The 23223-nt window shown below is 42.5% G+C and overlaps 1 protein-coding gene across 2 annotated transcripts; it reads left to right on the top strand.

Annotated features, from left to right (window-relative positions):
• Window positions 1–15452: 15452 nt before the first annotated feature.
• Window positions 15453–22272, top strand: cav2 (caveolin 2). 2 transcript variants are annotated; one of them, XM_058076546.1, is made up of 4 exons: window positions 15453–15628; window positions 16540–16786; window positions 16962–17149; window positions 19930–22272. In XM_058076546.1, the coding sequence occupies exons 1-4, from the start codon at window positions 15582–15584 to the stop codon at window positions 20078–20080; spliced, it is 633 nt and encodes a 210-aa protein (XP_057932529.1). In that variant the 5' UTR covers window positions 15453–15581; the 3' UTR covers window positions 20081–22272. The 2 variants fall into 2 exon arrangements, with proteins under 2 accessions (XP_057932529.1, XP_057932530.1); XM_058076547.1 differs by lacking the exon at window positions 15453–15628 and adding an exon at window positions 15748–16027.
• Window positions 22273–23223: the final 951 nt, after the last annotated feature.

Consider the following 23223-nt stretch of genomic DNA (forward strand, 5'->3'; position numbering starts at 1 on the left):
CATGACAAAACACGACTATAGTCACATTTATACTTTTTTTATTTACAACATATTGCGCAACTGCAGGGTCTTGAGACACATGCTAACTCGCAAACTAGAGAGCTAGCGACCTAAACGATAGCCTTCAAGTTATTTCCTTTAAACTTAAATAGCCAAAAACTTACCACTTCCACACGTATAGCGAGGATAACTATTAACAGTTATTTAACCTTTAACATGAACATTAATCAAACGTAATAATTTTTTCTGGGTGCATGATACCATACAGCATCCATATCAAACTTGCGCGGGCCGCACTAACATTAAACTTTCATATCAAGGCAGGGGCCTCAATTGGCCCGCGGGCCGCGTGTTTGAGACCCCTGTTCTACATTGTCCATGTGTGAATGCGTTTTAGTGGTGGGCAAAATCGTTCATTTCAGTGAACCGGATCATTCCGGTTAATTCAGTGAAAAGATCCGGTCATTTCAGTCAATTGGTCGTTAGCCTGTGATCTCCCCCTGTGCATAGACCCGGTCAGCTGTATCGAGTCAGTCCGTCCGAACTCCCCACCCTACTATTCTCGGTCCCGGTCTTTCTGATGGTCCCGGTCTTTCTGATGGTCCCGGTCTTTCTGATGGTCTTTCAGTCAGCTAAGCCCACCTACCCACAGAGCGAGGCACGCCGATTGGATAAGACAGGCAAGCACAGAGATAGCCCCGCCCTGCAAAAGGAACGATGAACTGACTCTCCAGCCAATCAAAAAAAGCATTTACAACTGAGCAGACTGAACGAGTATTTTGTATTTTAGAAGCGGTGACCTCGTTCATTCTGTTCACAAAAAATAACTAGTTCTTTTGACCCGTTCGTTCATGACTGACACACCACTAGCTTGTTTGTATATTCTGTATGTCAGAGGAGGGAGTCTGTCAGTATTTTGCAAGTCTCCAGAAAGTCTTTAATTTTAATTAATTTTTTTCTCTCATGTAAAAGACATGCAAGTCCAAGTCAATAATAGTGCACAGTAGTGGTAAACATACTCAGTGATGAAGTCCAAGTCTGACCTTTGTGTGTGTCCTGTGATTGACTGGTGATGGGTCCAGTTTGCACCATGCCTGTCACCCAAGGTCAGCCAGAATAGGCTCCAGCACATATTGGAGCCTAAATGAGGACAAGTGGTATAGAAAATGTTTCAAAAAGCTACTAGTCTTCATTATGCATGAGAACAGAAGCATACAGCTGCTTCATGTCATCACTGACTGTTGTGTTTGTGTGTTCTCATTCATACGGTACCTCCCTGAGACGGAACATGTAAGCTGGTACCACCTGGAGATGGAAAGGTGAATTAGAGTGAGTCACGTGAGGGTGTATGCGGAGTATCTTTGCCAAAATGTCAGCAGGATTACAGAGGAATGTTGAAGTCAGGAGGCCGTGCCATCTCTGCATCAGAACTCAGCAGCGTAAGAAACTCTTTTTCCAAGCTATTCCCCCCCAGGGGCAGAGCCAAATTGCTCTAGTGAGTCATTAGGTACACTACAAATTGGGGGGATAAAAGTGGAAAATGTACAACAATGACATCATGTGTAACGTTGTTCTCCTGAGGCCCAGCTTTCATGCCTGAAAAATGTTAAATTGGGTCCAATCATGGCGGGCACCTTGACCTGTTCATGCTGCTTTGTGACATTGTGGAAACTTTGTTTGACCGCTCAATGGAAGCCTGTTTGCAAGATGTAGGGGGGTTGGTCGGGGTCCCTTTCATGGCTGCCTGTCTGGATGACTGCTTTGACCCAATTGGCGGAACATTCTGCATCAACCATAGGCATAGAAATAGGACATCCTTGAAATTAATATTGAACAACACAAAGATGCTAATTAGTGGCCCATTTAGTATGTCCATGGCCCTATGCACACTACTAGCTTCATTCCCTGCGTTTGAGAATCCTTGGGTGGGCTCTGGTTGAAAGTGAACAAAAACCTCTAAGCATTTTGTTTTGGCTTTATAGATACATTGTTGCTTCCTTTGACAGTCCTAATCATTGTTTGTCCACATTTTACTCAATTACTTTAAGTAAGGAGTCTTACTTGTCTGTTACAAATAATCTGTTCCAGTGTAAAACTGAACCCAATTTTTTTTTGGGTCAAAAGAACATTCATTCATTCATTCATTTTCTACCGCTTTTCCTCACGAGGGTTGCAGGGGTGCTGGAGCCTATCCCAGCTGTCTTTGGGCAAAAGGCGGGGTACACCCTGGACTGGTGGCCAGCCAATCACAGGGCACATATAGACAAACAACCATTCACACTCACATTCATACCTATGGACAATTTGGAGTCACCAATTAACCTAGCATGTTTTTGGAATGTGGGAGGAAACCGGAGTACCCGGAGAAAACCCACGCATGCACGGAGAGAACATGCAAACTCCACACAGAGATAGCCGAGGGTGGTATTGAACCCTGGTCTCCTAGCTGTGAGGTCTGTGTGCTAACCACTCGTCCGCCGTGCCACCGTCAAAAGAACATTTTTGATAAAAACGAAGAAAAACAAATGCGTTTCCAAGAGGACTTCTAACAAGTCAATGCAGTCCTCCCCCAAGGCCAATAATGTCAGATAGTGGTAAACTCCCTCCTTAGTGGCTATTTTTTCTCGCTTTTGGCTTTTCACTGTCCGGAGTCGCTGGAACAAGTCAACCGCATGAATGATGCAGGAAATTGAGCCCATGTGCTCTACAATAAGAGGTACTAGATATGTGTACCATCATAAAACCAGGGACTTCGGGGCTTATATATTATTGGAACCCTGCGGTTTAAACAGCAGCGCAGCTAATTTATAATCTTGTGACATCTCCGTTACTTCACAACTACTACTGATTGTTTAAATACTGTGCCAAGCACACGTAGCCAGTCATGCACTCACAATGAGCCAGTCAACCCACTGGAAATCGCAGGAGGTCATTATGTATAACAGTGTAACAATAACAGTCTGACTCACTGTGTCATCTTACTAAGAACACTAAACTCATCACACAGCAACTTGACACTTAAAAGGTATACCTGGCAAATATACACATGTTTGTGTATTTATAAGGTGTGCCTTTTGAGTATTAAGTTGCTGTGATCAGTTAGCGTTTTTAATAAGATGACACCGTTATTCAGACTGTTATACTGAGTAATGATCTCCTCTAATTTCCTACAAAATTAGGATTTTTTTTTTCGAGCTCCTGATTGCCGCTTGTCAAATAAAAAGCTGCCTTGTCCTCACCGACTCGTGCGCGCCACAATATTTTAGGACGTGGACTGCATGGTGGACTAGTGTTGTCGCCCCAAACGTTCCCACATCATTCCATGTCAGGATATCATTCTTGTTTGGGGAAGAGGACACATGAACAGGAGGTTCAGTGTTTGTGCTCCCATCAGGATCCACTTTGGCCTCCTAAATGTCCTCAGTAAATCCTGCAGACTCACAAAGACGAGCACCATGGAGCTGTACAAAGAATGAACAGTGTGTGTGTGAGTGTGTGTTATTGCACTTTACAGCCATTGTGTGAGACTGTGTGAGCCCCGCCCAGCCAGTCTCTCATCTCCAGCTATTGTTTCAGCTGTTTTCCTTTGGCCTGTCAGAACATTCACTGCATTCCAACGCTCAGGTGCTTTTGGAAAGTTTGCACTCCGACAACAACTTCCATGATCTTCCATGTGCTTGACCTGCCCCTCGTTCCATTCACTGCCTACTCTCTCCATTCTGTTCTTGTCCATCTTGAACTTATGCACTTATGTTTATGATGGTGGATGAACAGCTTTGAGAAGAACAGGAAGAGAGATTAGATGGACCATCAGTGACCTCTGTCCCCACGAATGGTCAAAATTACCCACAGACACGGTGCAACATCTTGAGTGGAAGGAGAAGAAACAAAAATACACTCCATACTTTTCACTTCCTAGCGGTCCAGTTACTTTTGTGCATGTCTTTCTGGGGCTTCCATGATGTGATTCCAGCTCAGGGATGTCCTCCTGAGGTGACTCTTTTTCCAAACATAACATTCCGGCCTTTGCTCTCAGCCGGGACGTCATTGGGATATTTTCCTGGTTGGATTGTGGAAGAGAATCCTCCCAGTGACAATATGTGGAAGAAGCCAGCTGATTCCTGGCTCGTAAAAGTTCCAAAAGCGAACCTCCCTAGGGCGTCGTTTTTATCGGAACACGCACTTACATCCCTGGGACGGCAACACAATAGTTGGATTGAGGACATTGTTAAACTGGAGGACGAGGGCGTGTGAGGAAATCCCTGCACACACAAACATCATTCCACCAACGTCGTTTCATCCGGAGTGGGGCCACCACGTGGCTGTGGGGGTGTCCTCGGATGTTTGACGCTCCCATTTGCCAGTTTCTCTCTCTGGGTTTTCCCTTTTTTATGTTGGAGAGCAGATGTGAGATTGTGTCACTCAGTGTGTGTGTGTGTGTCTGTGGTGAGAGGCTTTGGAAGGAATTCCATGGGATGAGAGGGTTTCCCTGTCAGCCTTTTGACAAACTCTCCTCTTTCCAACGTAGAATTCCCGCACATATGGCAAAAGGCATCATTACTCTTTCCTTCCTCCTCCCTTCTTAGCGCTTCACGTCCAAACATTTGCCTGAAGTGTTGCTTTAGAAAGATAACGTTGAAGAACTATGTCTGCTTTTCCTCACACACGTATTTGACATGTATCGGTTCCTTACAGAAACCACCAAAATTAAACTCAAGTGGAGCTCTATTCGCCCCCAGTGGCTGGTAATGAAAATGTCCTGTTTAGGAAAACCACCCAACCATCTACTCCCAAGTCTTTGTGGAATGTTCTTGCTGAAAAATGGAGCAATATTGACTCAAAATTCACAGAAACATGGTGAAAGGTTGCAGATGTAGCATCCAACATGGCGGCCACTCCATGACGTGCAGATCAGGCCACTACTTACATTCTGTTCGCTTCTCTACAAAAATTTCAACTGAATAAAGAGTGGACTTCATTCAGTTAATATTTCACTTTAGGCTAGCTCAGTGATCCCAGACGGAATTGTTCAGGCGTATCCAAGGCCACCCCCAGGGTCCAAAGTGAAACAGCGCGCAGTCGGGAAAGAGCCTGTCATCCCTCTGTTATGTAATCTCATTGTCATGGCAACCAGCTACCAACATTCGCCACACCAGAGGGGAAAAAGTTGGAGTGGTTTTTTGTGGCAATTGACATCAGCTGTGGGGAATTCTGCCTCCTGTATTGTGGCTTGTCTCGTGTGTGTGTGTGTTACATCACCTTGGTCATTCTGTTAAGCTTGAAGAAGCTGAATAAATACATAGCATGCTTGTATGAAGAAGAAGGGAAATGTGAGTCACTGAGCAGAGAGAGGAAAGTAGTACTTTTTATGAGGTCTGGGGGAAAAGTGTGTTTTAAATGTGAAATATTTACACTCTCCTGGCTGCTTTACACCACTGGAGAGCTTAGATTTGTCTTTGAGCACAAATGGAACGTCTACTGTATATCCTAGTAGGACATGTTCTGGTTAATATCCCCCACTTTGATGTACTCCAGAAAGATGCAGCACACATCTAAAGGCAGAAGAGAACACATCATGCAACCATGAAGTGGAGATGTACATGCTTTTATTTTGTTGAGTAGGTCACATATAGTGGAAATCGTCTTGCTTTTATTTTGTTGAATAGGTCATATATACAGGTCGCACAGTGGACGAGTGGTTAGCATGTTAGCTACATTCACAGGGTTCTGTTCTCCGCTTGGACATCTCTGTGTGGAGTTTGCATGTTCTCCCCGTGCATGCGTGGGTTTTCTCCGGGTACTCCGGTTTCCTCCCACATTCCAAAAACATGCTAGGTTAATTGGTGACTCCAAATTGTCCATAGGTATGAATGTGAGTGTGAATGGTTGTTTGTCTATATGTGCCCTGTGATTGGCTGGCGACCAGTCCAGGGTGTACCCCGCCTCTTGCCCGAAGACCCCTGGGATAGGCTCCAGCACCCCGCGACCCTTCTGAGGATAAGCGGCATAGAATATGGATGGATGGATGTCACATATAGTAGGAAAGTCGATGCCTTTATTTTGTAGAATAGGCCACATACAGTGAAGTGCATGCTTTTGTTAACATTTGTTTGTTAAATATCAATTAAAGCTGCAACGTCCATGATTATACTGTGTTAAATAGGACGCATATAGGGAAAATGTCCATGCTTTTATTTTGTTAAATCACTCACTATAAAGCGGAGATGTCTATGTTTTTATTTTGTTGAGTCAGTCATGATAATGCGAGATGGTCATGCTTTTATTTTGTTGAGTAAATCCCCATATTAGTATTGTGGAGATGTTCTATTTGACAGGTTTTGGTGGTTTCATGTCAAGCAGCAACGTAGTCATCTTCCATGTGTGCTGCATAACAAACATCTGCATGGTGTTGGACTATTATGGGATGTTTGGAGTGCTGGTGGTTCCTGATGTTCCATGTTGGAGGTCTTTTCTCCTCCCTGCTTCTGTGCAACATTCCAGGAAAAAGAGGAGTGGAGGACATTTCACACTTTCTTGCTGCACTGCAGCGCTTGTGGGAGGCTGGGTGAGGTTTCCAGGGGTCAAAGTTCACAGCTGCTGACTTAGCACATATGAATGACTAGTGTTTTGTTCAATGTATGTAAATATACGATCATATGAGATCATTCTGACGAGCAGGTTGATGTTGCTAGCATGACACGTTCAATTTATGACGACTAAAAGGACAACATTTGTGATCAAGTCAACAAGGTCACCTGACATGGCGACTGAAGCAGTGTGTGATGAGATCACACTGCAGGAATTCTCACACGCACACACACACATTGTCCACACACTCAGACCGTCCACAGCGGTCCACTCAGGAAGTATGTAGCTGAGATAACGAGGCGTGGTGTGTATTTGTTTTTGTGTGAACATCAGCCATATGATCTCAAAAATGGAGCACTAATGTGCAGTGGCTAATTAATGACAGCTAACAGGAAGCATGCGCTTTGTTGTGGTGCGGCCAGGCGCTTTATCGCGGACCCTCAGCATCCCCGGTCTGACAGCATGTTATCGGATCAAAGATCAGCTGCTGATCTTTTAGCATTAGCGCTAGCTTAGCATCACATCCATCCAATCTGTATACGGTTTTAAAGAGTGTTGCTGTAATATAACTGCATGCATGTACTGTTAGCATGTGGACTCTAACAATGCCATCTATAAAAAGCCTCACTGGCTCGCCCTTCTTCCCACAATCCTTCTCGCTGGCTCTCAAGCACAGCGGCCGACGCACACTTTCCTGGCCCGGGTTCAGGAAATTGTCGCTCCAAATAAGGAGGAGGAGGATGTCAGCTTGGAGACGGCCGTTTTGCCTTGGAGACAATAATAATAAAACACACACTGCCTGCTTGTGTTATCAGGACACCAGTGTGTGTACATCTGCATGATCAAGAGCAGGGGTGTCAAACACGCGGCCTGCGGGCTAAATGTGGCCCGCAGGCCACTAGTTTGAGGCCCCCGCCTTGATATGAAAGTTTAATGTTAGTGCGGCCCGCGCAAGTTTGATATGGATGCTGTATGGTATCATGTACCCAGAAAAAATTATTACGTTTGATTAATGTTCATGTTAAAGGTTAAATAACTGTTAATAGTTATCCTCCCTATCCGTGTGGAAGTGGTAAGTTTTTGGCTATTTAAGTTTAAAGGAAATAACTTGAAGTGCATATTTTAATCTTCTGTAATCTTCTGAGACCGTTGTTATGTTGTTGTTGTGGTTTCACGCTGTTTAGTGATAATGATGAACAATACAACACAGTGACATAAACAGGCCTATTTTTCATAGACACTACTCATACATTTTACGTCGACAAAAGCGGTCTGCCATGTATGTCGATGTTGACTTAAGACGGCGCATTTTAGTAATAGGACTTAATGAGTTGGTCCACATAGACAGGAAGTCAACGTAAACTCCATTTTCTATAGGAATGACACCTTTGTTTCTCACATGTATGTTGATGTCGACATAAGCAGGCACTTTTTAGTAAAATGGAAAACACGGTGGACCAGAATGACCTGATGTTGGTCCACATAGACAGGATGTCAACATAAACTGACCCATTTTGTCATAGAAACGATTTTTTGACCTTTTTGGCTCTCACATAAGCAGTCAATCATTTATGTCGACGTCAACTCAAGTGGGCACTTATTCATTAATAAGAAGTGGACCAAGATATTGACATGAACTGATCAACTCAACTGAAATTTTTTTTAATAAATGACCCATTTGGCTTTCACATTTTCATTAATTCATTCATTTTTTACCTCACGAGGGTCGCGGGGGTGCTGGAGCCTATCCCAGCTGTCTCCGGGTGAGAGGCGGGGTACACCCTGGACTGGTCGCCAGCCAATCACAGGGCACATATAGACAAACAACCATTCACACTTACATTCATACCTATGGACAATTTGGAGTCGCCAATTAACCTAGCATGTTTTTGGAATGCGGGAGGAAACCGGAGTACTTGCATGCACGGGGAGAACATGCAAACTCCGCACAGAGATGGCCGAGGGTGGGATTGAACCCAGGTCTCCTAGCTGTGAGGTCTGCGTGCTAACCACTCGATCGCCGTGCAGCCCGCTTTCACATTTTATGTCGACCAAAGTGGTCCAACATGTATTTTGACTTAAGTTGGTACTTTTTTATAATATGTGTAACACGGTGGACCGGGACTTGACTGAGTCTTGCTAAGATGAAGATTTGGTGACTAAGGACTCTTGTCCATCCTCTCATTCATTCATTAGGAGTTGTGTGTCCCAATACTTATTTTTCCAAGTTGTGCATTTAGTAGACTTGTTATTGGGTAATATGTGCCTTTTTAAAATGACTGACTACTTTAATCCTGACATCCATGTTGACATTGCACTTGGTGGTCTTTTGGTTTGGGAGACATGCCTCCCTTCCATGGGCGTCCTGCAGCTCTTGTTGGTTTGGAGACGGTTTGTGGAAAAAGAAAAAAAAAAACATCTCTAAAAATATCCCGCAGCAGCCATTTTCCCCAAGGTGGGGCATGTGCAGGTAACAGAGCGTTGCCTGTGTGTGAGTGAAGGCGAGTCGTGCGTGGTAATTACACAGCAAGTCGGGACATTTGTAGTCTGCTGGAGGAGGACAACATGGCTGCAGCTAGGTGACACTCTTGCTGCTCCTCGTGAGGAGATTCTGCAGCGTTTTGGATTCAAAGGGTTATCACGTTCTCGTGCCTGCTGCCAACTTTGGTGAAAATCACAAAAACTTAATTACTTTGCCCATATATGGGCATCATTTCAGATCAATATGAAGTTGTAATGATAGATAAACATTCATGGGAGGGTGGGAGGCGGGGTCACCAGGTAGCATCAACAACACAACAAATTCTTTCCCGCTGCCTTAAAAAGAAGCTTTGTGCTCTTTTGAGACGCTTCCAGACGTGAACTTCCAATGTGAATGCATCATTCAGGAGGACTGGAATTCTTTGGAAAACTACCAGCAAGCCTGTGTGTGTGTGTGTGTGTGTGTTCCTTTCCCACCATGTTTTTGCAGACATTTGGCCACATGATTAGGTACACAAGCTAATGAGATCCAATACAAAAATTCTGCCTCACAATCAACCAGCACAGTCCCAAAGATCAGCGAGTAGCTTGCGATTGACCGGTTGGTGACCCCTGTACTACTGTATATGACTTTAGAACAGGGGTCTCAAACTCAATTTACCTGGGGGCCACTGGAGCTAGGGTTTGGGTCATTTTCTACTGCTTATCATCACAAGGGTTGTGGAGGTGTTGGAGCCTATGCCAGCTGTCTTCGGGCGGAAGCGGGGTACACCCTGGACTGGTCGCCAGCCAATCACAGGGCACATATAGACAAACAACCATTCACACTCACATTCATACCTATGGACAATTTGGAGTCGCCAATTAACCTAGCATGTTTTTGGAATGTGGGAGGAAACCGGAGTACTCGGAGAAAACCCACGCACACACGGGGAGAACATGCAAACTCCACACAGAGATGGCCGCGGGTGGGATTGAACTCGGGTCTCCTAGCTGTGAGGTCTGTGCACTAATCACTCAACTGCCGTACAGCCTGGGACGCATCAGGTTTAAAAAAAAAATGTATAAAAACAGAAAAAAATTTATAAACTGTCTTCAATGCTTGTGCTTCTGCTATACCATACACATTTTCAGCACTTTGGTTCTGGTTTTCCACAAGAAAAGCTCTGATAAAACATTCCGCTGTTCTCAAATATCTTAATATTTATTTACTACACAAAATAAGATGAAAAAATAAACAATTTAAGCTGTCATTTCTGGGTTCATGATACCGATACAGTATCCATATCAAACCCATGCGGGCTGCACTAACATTAAACTTTCATATCAAGGCGGGGGCCTCAAACTAGCGTCCTGTGGGCTGCATTTGGCCCGCGGGCCGCGTGTTTGAGACCCCTGCTTTAGCAGGATTCATTCATTCTTTTTCTACCGCTTTTCCCTCACAAGGGTCACGGGGGTGCTGGAGCCTATCCCAGCTGTCTTCGGGCGAGAGGCGGGGTATACCCTGGACTGGTCGCCAGCCAATCACAGGGCACATATAGACAAACAACCATTCACACTCTCATTCATACCTATGGTCAATTTGGAGTCGCCAATTAACCTAGCATGTTTTTGGAATGTGGGAGGAAACCGGAGTACCCGGAGAAAACCCACGCATGCACGGGGAGAACATGCAAACTCCACACAGAGATGGGTGAGGGTGGAATTGAACCCTGGTCTCCTAGCTGTGAGGTATGCGCGCTAACCACTAGACCACCGTGCCGCCGCTTTAGAAGGATATATATTTTTTAAATGAATAATTGCCCAAAGCGCTGGAGGTATCACAGGATTTAAAAATGAAAGATATGATCCAAGCGGGTGCCTTACTGCACGCAAGTTTGCTCACTGTTCAAAATAGCAAAATGCCAGCCATCATAGGATCATTTTTTTTAATGAACTGAATTTACCTTGAATATGATTCTAGACGCCAACTCCTGGCGTCACCTGTTGCTGCATGTATAACTGTTGAATGTCGGCATCATCCACTGATTGGACACATGAAAAGCACAATTTATCATCCTCGGTTGAGTTGTTTTTTGGGGGGGGAATTCGGCTTCCTCCTGCAGGAACATTCCTGTGATAGGCTCGTTCTATGCTCCTCTTGCACACGTCTTGTTGTTGCCAAGAGAACGCCATGCAGACTTGCATTCCACTGCCTGCCCCAGGCTGACGGAACATCGAGGAGAGCAGAAGCTGACATCTATAAACACTTATTTACAACTGTCTTCCACATGTGTGTGTGTGTGTGTGTGTGTATGTTGGGTGTGTCTCAGGCCGAGTGCATTTGTGTCAGGATTAAGGGTATGAGTAAGCTCCTGCAGGATTTCCTGGCAAATGTCAAGTGTGTGTGTTGAGTGGCAGATGATGATCATGATGATGATGATGCACCGTCGATGTGTGCTTTTGCTTATCAGCAGAGTGTACGTTTGTCTTCAAAGTGCATGAATAGAAGAGGATTATTTGTCGTCTCAATTTTTGGACACACCACTGCTTGTTCCAAATGCAACATGCATTGCAAAATGTCAGCATGTCCAGACAGTGTGACATCAGCCTGGACACGCTCTGAAACATTTTATGTCTCAAGAGGAGCAACTTCTGCAAGAATGTGCAATCCATTTCTTACTTTCAACCCGCATTTTTGTCTTCATTGGCATCATTTGGAATGGAATGGAATGGCCTTTATTGTCATTATACAAGATGTACAACGAGATTGGAGAGCTTCTCCTTTCAGTGCAGTAGTCAAGTTTAAAAAAAACAAGTATATAAAAGTAGAGTAAAAAAGACAATTTAACCGGATATATACAAGATATCCAAAATATACACATAGTATTGCACAGGAGCATATGCAGGAGCAGATATATTAGTTTTAGTGCAGTGATAAATGGGTCATAGTGCAAATAATGACTGGTGTATACAGATGAGTAAAGTCACATATGAGTGTATTGCAATGGGTTATCAAATAAATAAATATGATTTTGTTATCATTATAACAAAAAAATAGTATGGATGTCCCATAATATTGATATTATTGGTCAATGTTGCCTTACAAATTAGGTGATGGTATCATTTTTTGTGCTGATAATGATATTGGTGCCATGCTATCTAAATATGAAATTTACATTGGTTGTAAAGGGCAACATCCATCGATAGTTCTAAACAAGTACATGAGACAATCATTTACTAGTCACCAATGTGTAGGTGATGTGATCCAAAAAGTTGTAACCCAGGGCGATAGAAAGTGAGGATAGAGCAGCTGAGACATGCTGCGGCACGCTGGAGATATCTTCAACATGTATCAAGCCTCAAGCACTTCTATCATAATTTCGTTCTACTCTTACCTTGTTGCTGGTTCCATGCAACCTTAGAATCATCCACTGGGACTGATAGTTAGTCTCCAATCTGTGGACTTGGAGCACTTCCTGGACCTTATCAGATCATTTTGGAGCCTACAGTTGTAGTAGATGGAGGTAAAATATCCATCACATGTGCTCTGGATGATAAATTATTAAAGAATGAGGAGTTGCCAGGAATCATCTCAACGCGTCCTGATTTTTGGCAGCGCAGCAAAGGACTGAGTAGCAAATGTAGCAAATGAAACTTTGCTACAAAACTACTTCACTTTTGTGTCGCAAGCAGGACTTTAAAGCTGCCATACCTGCTGGTTCATATTGATGTTGTGACACCCTTCAATGTTGAGTGCAACATTCGGGTACTGACTGTGTACTGTCCAGTGTGAACACACTTAAAAGTCACTTTCATCCAATTCCTAATGCGGTGGATACAGTAGGTGATGCTGGCATTAACATTAAAGACACATAAGAGTCTCCATGGTGGGAAAAGGTTTGAGGGTCTTTCAGAGATCATTGTGAACATTTTTGGGAGACTGGGAGACGCCTGACTGCATTCTCGCCCTGCAGATGTTGCTTGGAGATATTAGTGACATCTTAGAATGTGTCGTCGAGAAAACATTTTTTACCATTAAAGTGGTGATGGTTGTCTTCTCAAAAGCCACTTTGGACTAAGCCACTTTGGATTTAGACCTTGTCTGTATACTGACAGAACTTCACTGGTGGTTGGCGTTGATGGTTGAATGCCAATAACTAAGAGCACCACTGGTTATTTGTGTCACTCATACCAAAACCAACCACACAAACAACTACACATGTGAACATACTGTAAATATAGACACTAGTGGTTATGTGTACACACAGGACAAACTTGTTTGAACACATACATGAGTGCATATCTCCCAGCCCTCATGTTTCAGCCAGCATTGTATTCTACCTTGCCCACGGATTATATTATAGAAACTAAACTTGGATATTCTTTGGAGTAGTCAGTGTACAGCATCACAAGAGAGTAGCAAGATAATGGTGTCTTGTCTACAATTAAGCATGGTGATGTGAGCATTGCATAAAGGATTGTTAGTCAAGATCTGGTTGTGCATGAGTGCTACTGGGATGGGGGAGAAGCGGTTTGTTGAGGAAAACATTATTGCATAAATACCTGCAAATAGGAGTAGCAAGATAATTGTATCTTGCCTACAATCAAGCAAGGTGGTGTTAGTGTCAAGGTCGGGTTCTGCATGAGTGCCACTGGGATGGGGGAGATGCGGTTTGTTGAGGAAAACATTATTGCATAAATACCTGCAAATAGAAGTGAGTAGCAAGATAATTGTATCTTGCCTACAATCAAGCATGGTGGTGTTAGTGTCAACGTGTGGGGCTGCATGAGTGCTACTGGGACGGGGGAGCTGTGGTTCATTGAGGAAAACATTATTTCCTAAACAAAATGTGTCAATACTCACACATGGTGGTGTCATGGTCTGGGGCTGCTCGAGTGCACTGGTACTCTGGGAGCTGCGGTTCATTGAGGGGCAAGATGCAGTCCAGTTTCTGCTTACAAGTGGATAGTAAAGCTATACTGGCTGCACTACACTGACTACTCTAAAGAACATCTATAGTTGTGTCCCTTGACAAGAAATGTTAGGGCCGGCCTTACTTTTGTCATAAAATGTGAAGAGGAACAAAAGATGACTCCACACACTGTGTGTATGTGTGGTAATCCAACAGGATTGTGTTGTTGTATTGTGTTCAACCTGATGACTGATGTATTTCTGCTTGGCTGTCATTCATCCAAAACTGGTCCACTTTCTCATGCTGCGCCCGTTCCAGATTGAGGACACAAAAGACAGAAAGGTGGTGAAGCTGCCGAGTCAACAAACGGCATGAAAGGTGACACAGCTGACTGCCGGGCATTGTGGCTAGCATGACCATGTGTCTGTTTAGCGCAGCGGGGTAGTGAGGAGATCAAAGTGAAGATCATTGTTTCAAGCTTCCAGACAAGCTAAGCTATGCTAATAAAACATTAGAAAGAACATTTGTACCAAAACATATTTTCATTACTATGACAGGCTTAGTATGACTATAATAACATAAATACTGCACATACAGTATATATTAATATTAATATTACTTATACTTAAGTATAAGTAATGAATACAGTATATAGTAATACAAATATACTTGATGTGTTATCCCATGTGGTTTTCTACAATATTTCTCACTTGTTGGCTTCCCAGTGTTTACTGTCATCATAGTTTTTGACTTGGACAGTATGAAAACACTATAAATATTAATAATACATAGATTCATATTAAGGGTACAGTACACCTAAAGGAGTTTAGATAAACAATTTCTATTCCTCACATCATACCGAAAGATCTGCTTTTCAATACATGTACCATTACACCCCGATTAAATATATATGATGTTATTATGATGTGCTGAGAATGAGCGTATGCAATACGTGTGTGTATATCATAATATTCAATTTGAGACAAACTGGGTTTTTCTTATAATAATAATGGGAATTTTGTAATTTATTTTAAAAGATATACATCTCATGTAGGTTGATGAATATTTTGAAGAATATTCATTCATTTATTCATTTTCTACCGCTTTTCCTCATGAGGGTCGCGGGGGTGCTGGAGCCTATCCCAGTTGTCTTCGGGCGAGAGGCGGGGTACACCCTGGACTGGTCGCCAGCCAATCACAGAGCACATATAGACAAACAACATGCAAACTCCACACAGAGATGGCCGAGAGTGGAATTGAACCCTGGTCTCCTAGCTGTGAGGTCTGCGCGCTAACCACTCGACCGCCATGCCGCCATTTTGAAGAATATGCTAAATAAAAAATCTATGAATAAATACATAATACAGTGGAACCTCGGTTAGCATGTTTTGGATGAAAATTTGCAGCCAAATTTTCCCTTGGTTTACGGGCGTTTTCCAGTTAGCATACAATACAACATGCTTCTTGTCGCCTTATTAACTCATTTCCTACCAAAGATGTATTTTTTATACCCAAATGCCCACTCCCAAAGACACATTTCTACGTACGTTTTTTACATTTTTTTGCACAAGAGGCCAAAACAAGTGATGACTTGAAAATCAGTCAAAATCATCAACAATGGCTAGTACCAAGAGTGACGGCTTTTCAAAAATGGCGGGGATTGAGTGAGTTAATACACTGTGTGTCCAACTGTGTTCCCATTGTGTTAGTTTTTTGTTTTTTTTTTATAACCAAACGTCCTTAGCTTCTAACAAAGAAGCTAGCTTGCTACGGAAGTCTATCCATAGATAGGCTACACTTCCGTAGCAAGCTAGCTAAAATCCAAGAAGCTAGCTTGCTACGGAAGTCTATCCATAGATAGGCTACACTTTCGTAGCAAGCTAGCTTCTTGGATGTCATCAGCAAGTGACATGTTTTGCCATTAGTTATTCCTTCAATTCAATAGTGTTTTTCACCTTCTTTATGAAAATGCTGGCACTTTGCCTTCCATTTTGGGTTATATATGAATTCATGGTAAAACAGTGTCTGCTTTTGGAACACACATCAAGAATCACGTCATGAAGGTAAAGGGAAACCTTAAATGTTCATTTATGCTTTTCGTTCATCATTTATATGCATTAGGAATTGTTTATGGCATGTCAAACTACAATTGTAAAACTATAAAAACTGGTTTTGTGTTAAAATCTTTGGCTTTCTGGAACAGATTAATTGGATTTACGTTATTTGTTATGGGAAAAATAGATTGACTTAGCGTCCATTTTGGTTCCAGTTCATGATGCTAACCAGTGGTTCTACTGTAACCATATTTTTTGGCATATATGTTTTAAAAATATTTTGTACATTTCTATGCCAATATTTGACCAAATAAAACAATTTTATTTGATTTGAAGGATAGAAAAGGGCAAATTTGTTGCTGCTATTCCTTGTGGGACTAGTAAATGCAGTGTAGGAGTTCTATCGATCTTTCACTCGATATATGTAAGTGGTGTTTTGCAAGACTACAAGAGTACAAAGCTGTCATACAGGTGTCACTCAGTCATCGTGTTCTCCGTCCACGCTGGGTGATTCCACTCAGGGCGGGGTGCTGCTGCACGGAGCAGCTCACTGCGCGGCACACCAGAACCGGCACCGGGACCACTAGGACTAAGACCATTACCAGCACCGGGACAAAGATGGGCGTGGAGAAGGAGAAATCGGACACAAGTGTCATCATGGACGAAGATGAGTTCAACAGGTCTATCGAACCCATCCTGACCAAGAAAGGGAAAGTGTTCGCTGCCGCACCGGACCGAGATCCGAACGACATCAACGCACACCTCAAGGTAGACTTCTTGTTGTGCTAACTTGGTGGCAAAAGTCCGCCTTCAGCCTCCATTGTGTTTAAAAAGATTTAATGTCGCTGCCGATCAATACGCGGAAGTTTGGTGTGACGTCTCTGTCCTGGAATCACACGTGACTCGGTTTTTTTTTCGGTCTTTCCGTCCTTCGTGGAGTCAGGTGGGCTTCGAGGACGTCATCGCCGAGCCCACGTCCACTAGGACCTTCGATAAAGTGTGGATCGCCAGCCACGCCCTCTTCGAAGTGGTCAAGTTCATCTTCTACCGACTACTCACTGCCCTGCTGGCCGTGCCTCTGGCCTTCATCCTCGGACTGCTCTTCGCCATCCTCAGCCTCATCCACATCTGGTAGGACCAGGATGCTGGGTTGGAGAGACTCTGGTCTTGGGATCTTGGGGGGCTGAAATGTTACAAAATGCGTGAGAAACAGATACCTTTAGTGTATGACTTCTGAAATAACATATTTATTATTATTTTTATTAATGTGAGTCAGCACCATCATAAGTACAAGGAGAACATTTTCAGAGAATATAATGTCCAAATATAGCAGGTAAATGTCACAATTTTAAGAAAAGAAATTTAAGGAATGACAAAAAATAAATTACTAATTTTAGCAGAATAAAATATAAACTTGACAAGAATACACCCACAATATTAAATGGAAAAAAACAAAATTTTAAGATAAAGTCAAAACAGAGCTGCATGGTGGTTAAATGGTTATCATGTGGGCCACACAGTCAAGCGATCTGATGTCTACTCTGGCATCTCTGTATGGAGTTTGCGTGTTCCCGTGTGTGCGTGGGTTTCTCTCCAGTTTCTTCCCACATTCCAAAAACATGCTAGGTTAATTGGCGACTCCAAACAAATTGTCCATAGGTATGAATGTGAGTGTGAATGGTTGTTTGTCTATATGTGCCCTGTGATTGGCTGGCGACCAGTCCAGGGTGTACTCCGCCTCTCGCCCGAAGACAGCTGGGATAGGCTCCAGCATACTTGCGCGGCCCTAGAGAAGATAAGTGGTACAGAAAATTGATGGATGGATGGAAAGTCTGGATCTTTATTCAATTTTTTTTTGTTTTCCAGTAAATTGTTAGAAATATTTGTTGTGCTGTCCTGCTAACAAACATTTACATTTCCCGAGTGGAGTCAAAGAAGCCTAAAAATACAATGAAGTTGCACTTAAATTCACTGAATTGTGTTGAAAACCAATCGGAAGAGTAATAAAATGAAAGCAAGCTTGCAGGACATTATTATGGGATGTTAGCTCACAAAGCAAACATTGACATAAGCTCTGTAAACATCTGACGTTGACACACTTGACTTAACTTACACTTAACTATTTTTTGACAATGACATCATCATCTTCCATAGCCGGCTCTGCTCAATAGTACTCTCATTGTCCACTCTTTGAAGAGAGCACCTGCCAAAAAGTGAGCCGGCCTTTTGGAAAATTGGAGCACACGTGAGAAAAGCGCCTTGTGTTGGGTTCTAGAAGATGACTTTCACTCCTGACTGGAACATTCTTCACATGCGTCTCGTGACTTTTCACACCCGCGACCGCCACGTTAGAGCAAAGAAGTCTCAGGAGGTCGTCTTGCGGGGTGGAGGCGGAAGGAAGAGACATGACACACAGGAGGAAACGCTCGCTAACTTTGTGATGCCAGACAAATTGGAAGTGGAGAACTTTTTTGATGGATGGAAAACATTTTTTCGCAAGGAGCTAGGAAAGTTAGCCGCTAATACGACGTATAAACTGTAAATATTGAAGTGCTATGTATTATAGTTTGCATGTGAGGTGGATACATAGACTAAAGTCATGCATATTTTGGGATTGAACCTGAAACATTCATTCATTCATTTTCTACTGCTTATCCTCACGAGGGTCGCGGGGGTGCTGGAGCCTATCCCAGCTGTCTTCGGGCGAGAGGCGGGGTACACCCTGGACTGGTCGCCAGCCAATCACAGGGCACATATAGACAAACAACTATTCACATTCATACCTATGGACAATTTGGAGTCACCAATTAACCTGGCATGTTTTTGGAATGTGGGAATGTGTGGTAACCGGAATCCCCGTGCATGCTCGGGGAGAACATGCAAACTCCACACAGAGATGGCCGAGGATGGCGTTAAACTCGAGTCTCCTGGCTGTGAGGTCTGCGCGCTAACCACTCTACCGCCGTGCAGCCGAGCCTGAAACAGATCAAACTAAATGTTCAAAGCCTTTCAAATCAATGGGATTCTTTGGTTTCCAGAACTAATACTTGAGCGTTCCAAATAGATGTGATGTGACCACCAAGGAACCCGCTGTGGCTTGACCTTAAACATGGTATACCTCAGACTCCATTGTGTTGAATGTCAAAATCCACATTCTTTGATAAACCAACAGAAACAATCCTGGAAAGGTTGACAAATATCTTTAGAGGATATGCTTCAAAATCGGTAGAGACCAAGGATTTCTGTGGAATGGAATCAGCCAATAAAAACGGAATAGACTATTAAAAGGGGAATCCCACGGAAATTGACATAATGTGAATGAAATGCTGTCATCGTGAAGATGTCATCGCTCAATTGGTATGGTATTTATTTGGTTCAGACATGTTACATGAAGGAGCATCACGTGGTTACATTTACACAATTCAGCATGCCTGAAAAGAAGTAGGGAGTAGCAGAGCTTAGATTTAATCCTACCCCTTCCCCATGTCAATTACTGATATTTCATTCACACCAACTTTTACCTACTTATCTATACGGTTTATACAACAGTGCTTCCTGTTTCCCGGTGTGCTTTGGCGTACTGTTGCTGTAAATGGCTATTAAATTACAAGTTTTGATTTCATTAGTTGTTGCTTATTCTGCATTATTCGATGGTAGTGTATTATCTGGTTTTATCTACCTATTACATTTCTGTGTGATGTTTTAGCACTTTCTTTAAGACACTGTGAGTAAGAATCGTATGTGGAATATTGGAATGGAATTTGGGTAAAAATGACACTAGAACCCCACTTGGTAGACATCGATAAACTTCGATAAAATGAGTGAATCTATGATTGTTTCTAGAAGGTTCCGAGACCTTCTTGACCATAACCCTCATTGTTGACCTTTCATCCACCCCTCCCCTCCTCCAGGGTGGTGATGCCGGCTATCCAGAGCCTCCTGATGCTGTTGCCATCAGTGCAGGTGGTGTGGAGGAGCCTGACGGACATGTTTGTCATGCCCTTCTTCCGCAGCATGGGCAAGACCTTGTCCTCCATCCACGTCCAAACCATGGACCACTGACAAGGACAAGAAGAAATAAGCTTGTTAAGCTCTGCATGAGAAGTCACAAGCTGCTGCCATACATTGGATCCATACCAACGCTAATGATGACCTAATCCAACCATGAAGACGTTGAATGTGTCACCCAGATGGACTCATTTGGAGATGTTTATGATGTTTCAGAGGTTTCTTGCTTTGGGGATTGGATGTGAATGACCTTCTCCAAGATGGCATGAAGGGCTTATTCATTACTCTTATGTCCTTCAGGTGTATGGCTGACCTCCTGCAGCTCGTTGAGGCAATTGGTCTCATTTGTGGTCCAGCCTTTACCAAAGAATGTTAGGACCACGTTGAAGAGAAGACTAAATTAAATATTATGACAGTAAAGTCCAAATATTACATTAGTGAAATATTAATTTTACAAGATTGTGTTTATAATATTACAAATAAAATATAATTTTACGAGTAAGTAAAGTGAATAATTTATTACAAGACCAGAATTTTTATTTTAGCTTAAATATTATATGAATTAAATTAAAATTTTACAGGAATGCACTTATAATTTTCAGACTATAACGTCAAAATATTACGTTTGTATGTTTTCATTTGACACAGAGTTGTAGGAGAAACTATGGTATTGGTTTTGATTCATTCTTTCAGGTTCCATTTGCGTGTCACATGTTTACAATTAACAACTCATCATATCCAAAAAGAAGTCGGAATAACCAGATATTATTACATTTATTTAATCCTACTCCTGTGTAATATATAATATTATGACAATTCACTCAAAATATCACAGGGGGAAAAGTCTCAATTGAGAGAAAATATTACAACAATTGTGTGTGAATTTTACCAGAATTAAGCTGCGATATTGCGAGAAAAGAATAATTTAATTTGACTATTTTGGGGGGAAATGTGGAAATTCTGAGAATAAATTGAAATTTTTACAGTATTACAATTATGTATGGAACTTACTAGAAGAAGTTGTGGTATTACAAAGAGAAAAACAACAGCATTTTATGAGACTTAAATGAAAATATTAGAGGAAAGAATTCTAATTCTGGGAGGATGTAGTAAAAATATGACAACAATCCTGTATAACGTAAAGCCATGAAATTACGAGGGCAGAAAAAAAACATTTTCGGTAGGTGTGTGAGGATTAGGGTCACCATAATTGAGAACCGGTCTAGAATAAAAGTTTGTGGATAATAAAGGTTTGTGTTGAAGTTAAGATAGTGAAGATGAAACATCTTGAAGAAACTTGAAACATCTTATCATCAGAGTTATATTAATATTAATTAGTATTAAATTATTTTCAACATGGGATGGATGTACTCTATATCAGTGGTTCTCACACCATCACCCCTCAATGACAAACAGCAACCCAAATTGCTGACATTTTTCAACTAAAACCTTGTCTTAAATATCTTATATTTAATGGGCCTGATTGCAAGAAGTACACGGCTGTTGAGATACTTGTACTTGTACTTTTACTCCAAATTGTCCATAGGTATGAATGTGAGTGTGGTTGTTTGTCTATCTGTGCCCTGTGATTGGCTGGCGACCAGTCCAGGGTGTACCCCGCCTCTCGCCCGAAGACAGCTGGGATAGGCTCCAGCACCCCCGCGACCGTCGTGAGGATAAGCGGTAGAAAATGAATGAATGATTTGACAGAAAATATGTGTGTAAAGGTCTTTGGTACATAGTATATATACCTGGACTTGGACCTAGATGAGATTCAGTCAACTTTGTCAAAGCAGTTTCTTCTGTAGACCACCCCTCTACCTGGGTCAATGGCTCAAACTGGTCATTAAACTGTATCTGAGTCTTACAGTTGTAGCTCTCTCTGGTCAAGCCGGAGCGGAGCTCGCTTCTGTGTCTACCGAAGTGGCTCTTTCTGGCAAGCCGGACTTGATCAGGACCGGAGCCGCAATGAACTCAGTGTGAGCCCAGACTAATTCTTCATTCAGCAGGACACATTTTCCTCACACATCATGTGGTTGATCCAATACTTTTGTCTTTGATCACTATCTATCTGTGTCATTATTTGCTAAGGGCGCATGTCATTAAGGAATGGATGGTGTTAGCTTAAGCGGCTTAGTTGCTGCTGAGTCATGTCATGATTGTTGTGTATGGAAATGAAAAAGATACAAATGTCGCAAACTTACAGGCTGCTTGTGTCAAACTAATAAAAATACAGATAGATTGAATGACGTTTGACTTGCCGTTCTAAATCCTTTGAACATTTTCCTCATAGGAAATTATGGGACAAATCTGTTCCAGGCTTAAACTAGATTAATTACGTGTGCAGGCAATGTTTGATGTCACATTTGAACGATCAAGTGCCATACAAGTGGAAAAAGAAGTGAAGTACTGTTAATATTAAGCAAAGTGGCCTGGAATGTCTCATTTTCTGTTCACATGAACTGGATCTTTCCCCAAGTGGGGGAGTTTAAGTACCTCAAGGTCTTGTTCATGAGTGAGGGAAGGATGGAAAATGACATTGACAGTTGAATTGGTGGGTTGCATGGCGGTCTAGTGTTTAGCGCACAGACCTCACAGCTAGGGGACCTGAGTTCAATCCCACCATCTCTGTGAGGAGGTTACATGTTCTCCCCGTGCATGCGTGGGTTTTCTCTGGCACATACCAAAAACATGCTAGGTTAATTGGTGAATGTGAGTGTGAATGCTTGTTTGTCTATATGTGCCCTGTGATTGGCTGGCGACTAGTCCTCTCGCTCAAAGATGGCTGGGATGGGCTCCAGCACACATCCTCGTGGGGATAAGCAGTGGAAAATGAATGAATGAAAGGTGAATTGGTGCGGCATCTTATAAGTGCTGCGGACTCACCTGTTGTGCCGATAGCTGCCTAACCCACTTTAATCACTTTATTGTTGATTAAAAGTTGATAAACGGTATAGGAGTTGCTTATAAATGGTGATTTATCATTTTTTAAATGTCCACTTTGAACATAGAGACATATATGGTGGATCCTGAATCTGATCCAGAAGTAGAGACTGGACAGTCTGAAGTTTCTCAAGAAAAGAGGTTACTTCAAGACGCCTCTCGATGGTAAGTATAGTTTTAGCATTTTAGTTTTAGCATCGGTAATGTAGTCATTACACGTTTTTTGCAGGACTACAAGGGTTTAAAAACAAAGG

This window comes from Doryrhamphus excisus, chromosome 6 (genome assembly GCF_030265055.1).
Source record: "Doryrhamphus excisus isolate RoL2022-K1 chromosome 6, RoL_Dexc_1.0, whole genome shotgun sequence".
NCBI lineage: Eukaryota > Metazoa > Chordata > Actinopteri > Syngnathiformes > Syngnathidae > Doryrhamphus > Doryrhamphus excisus.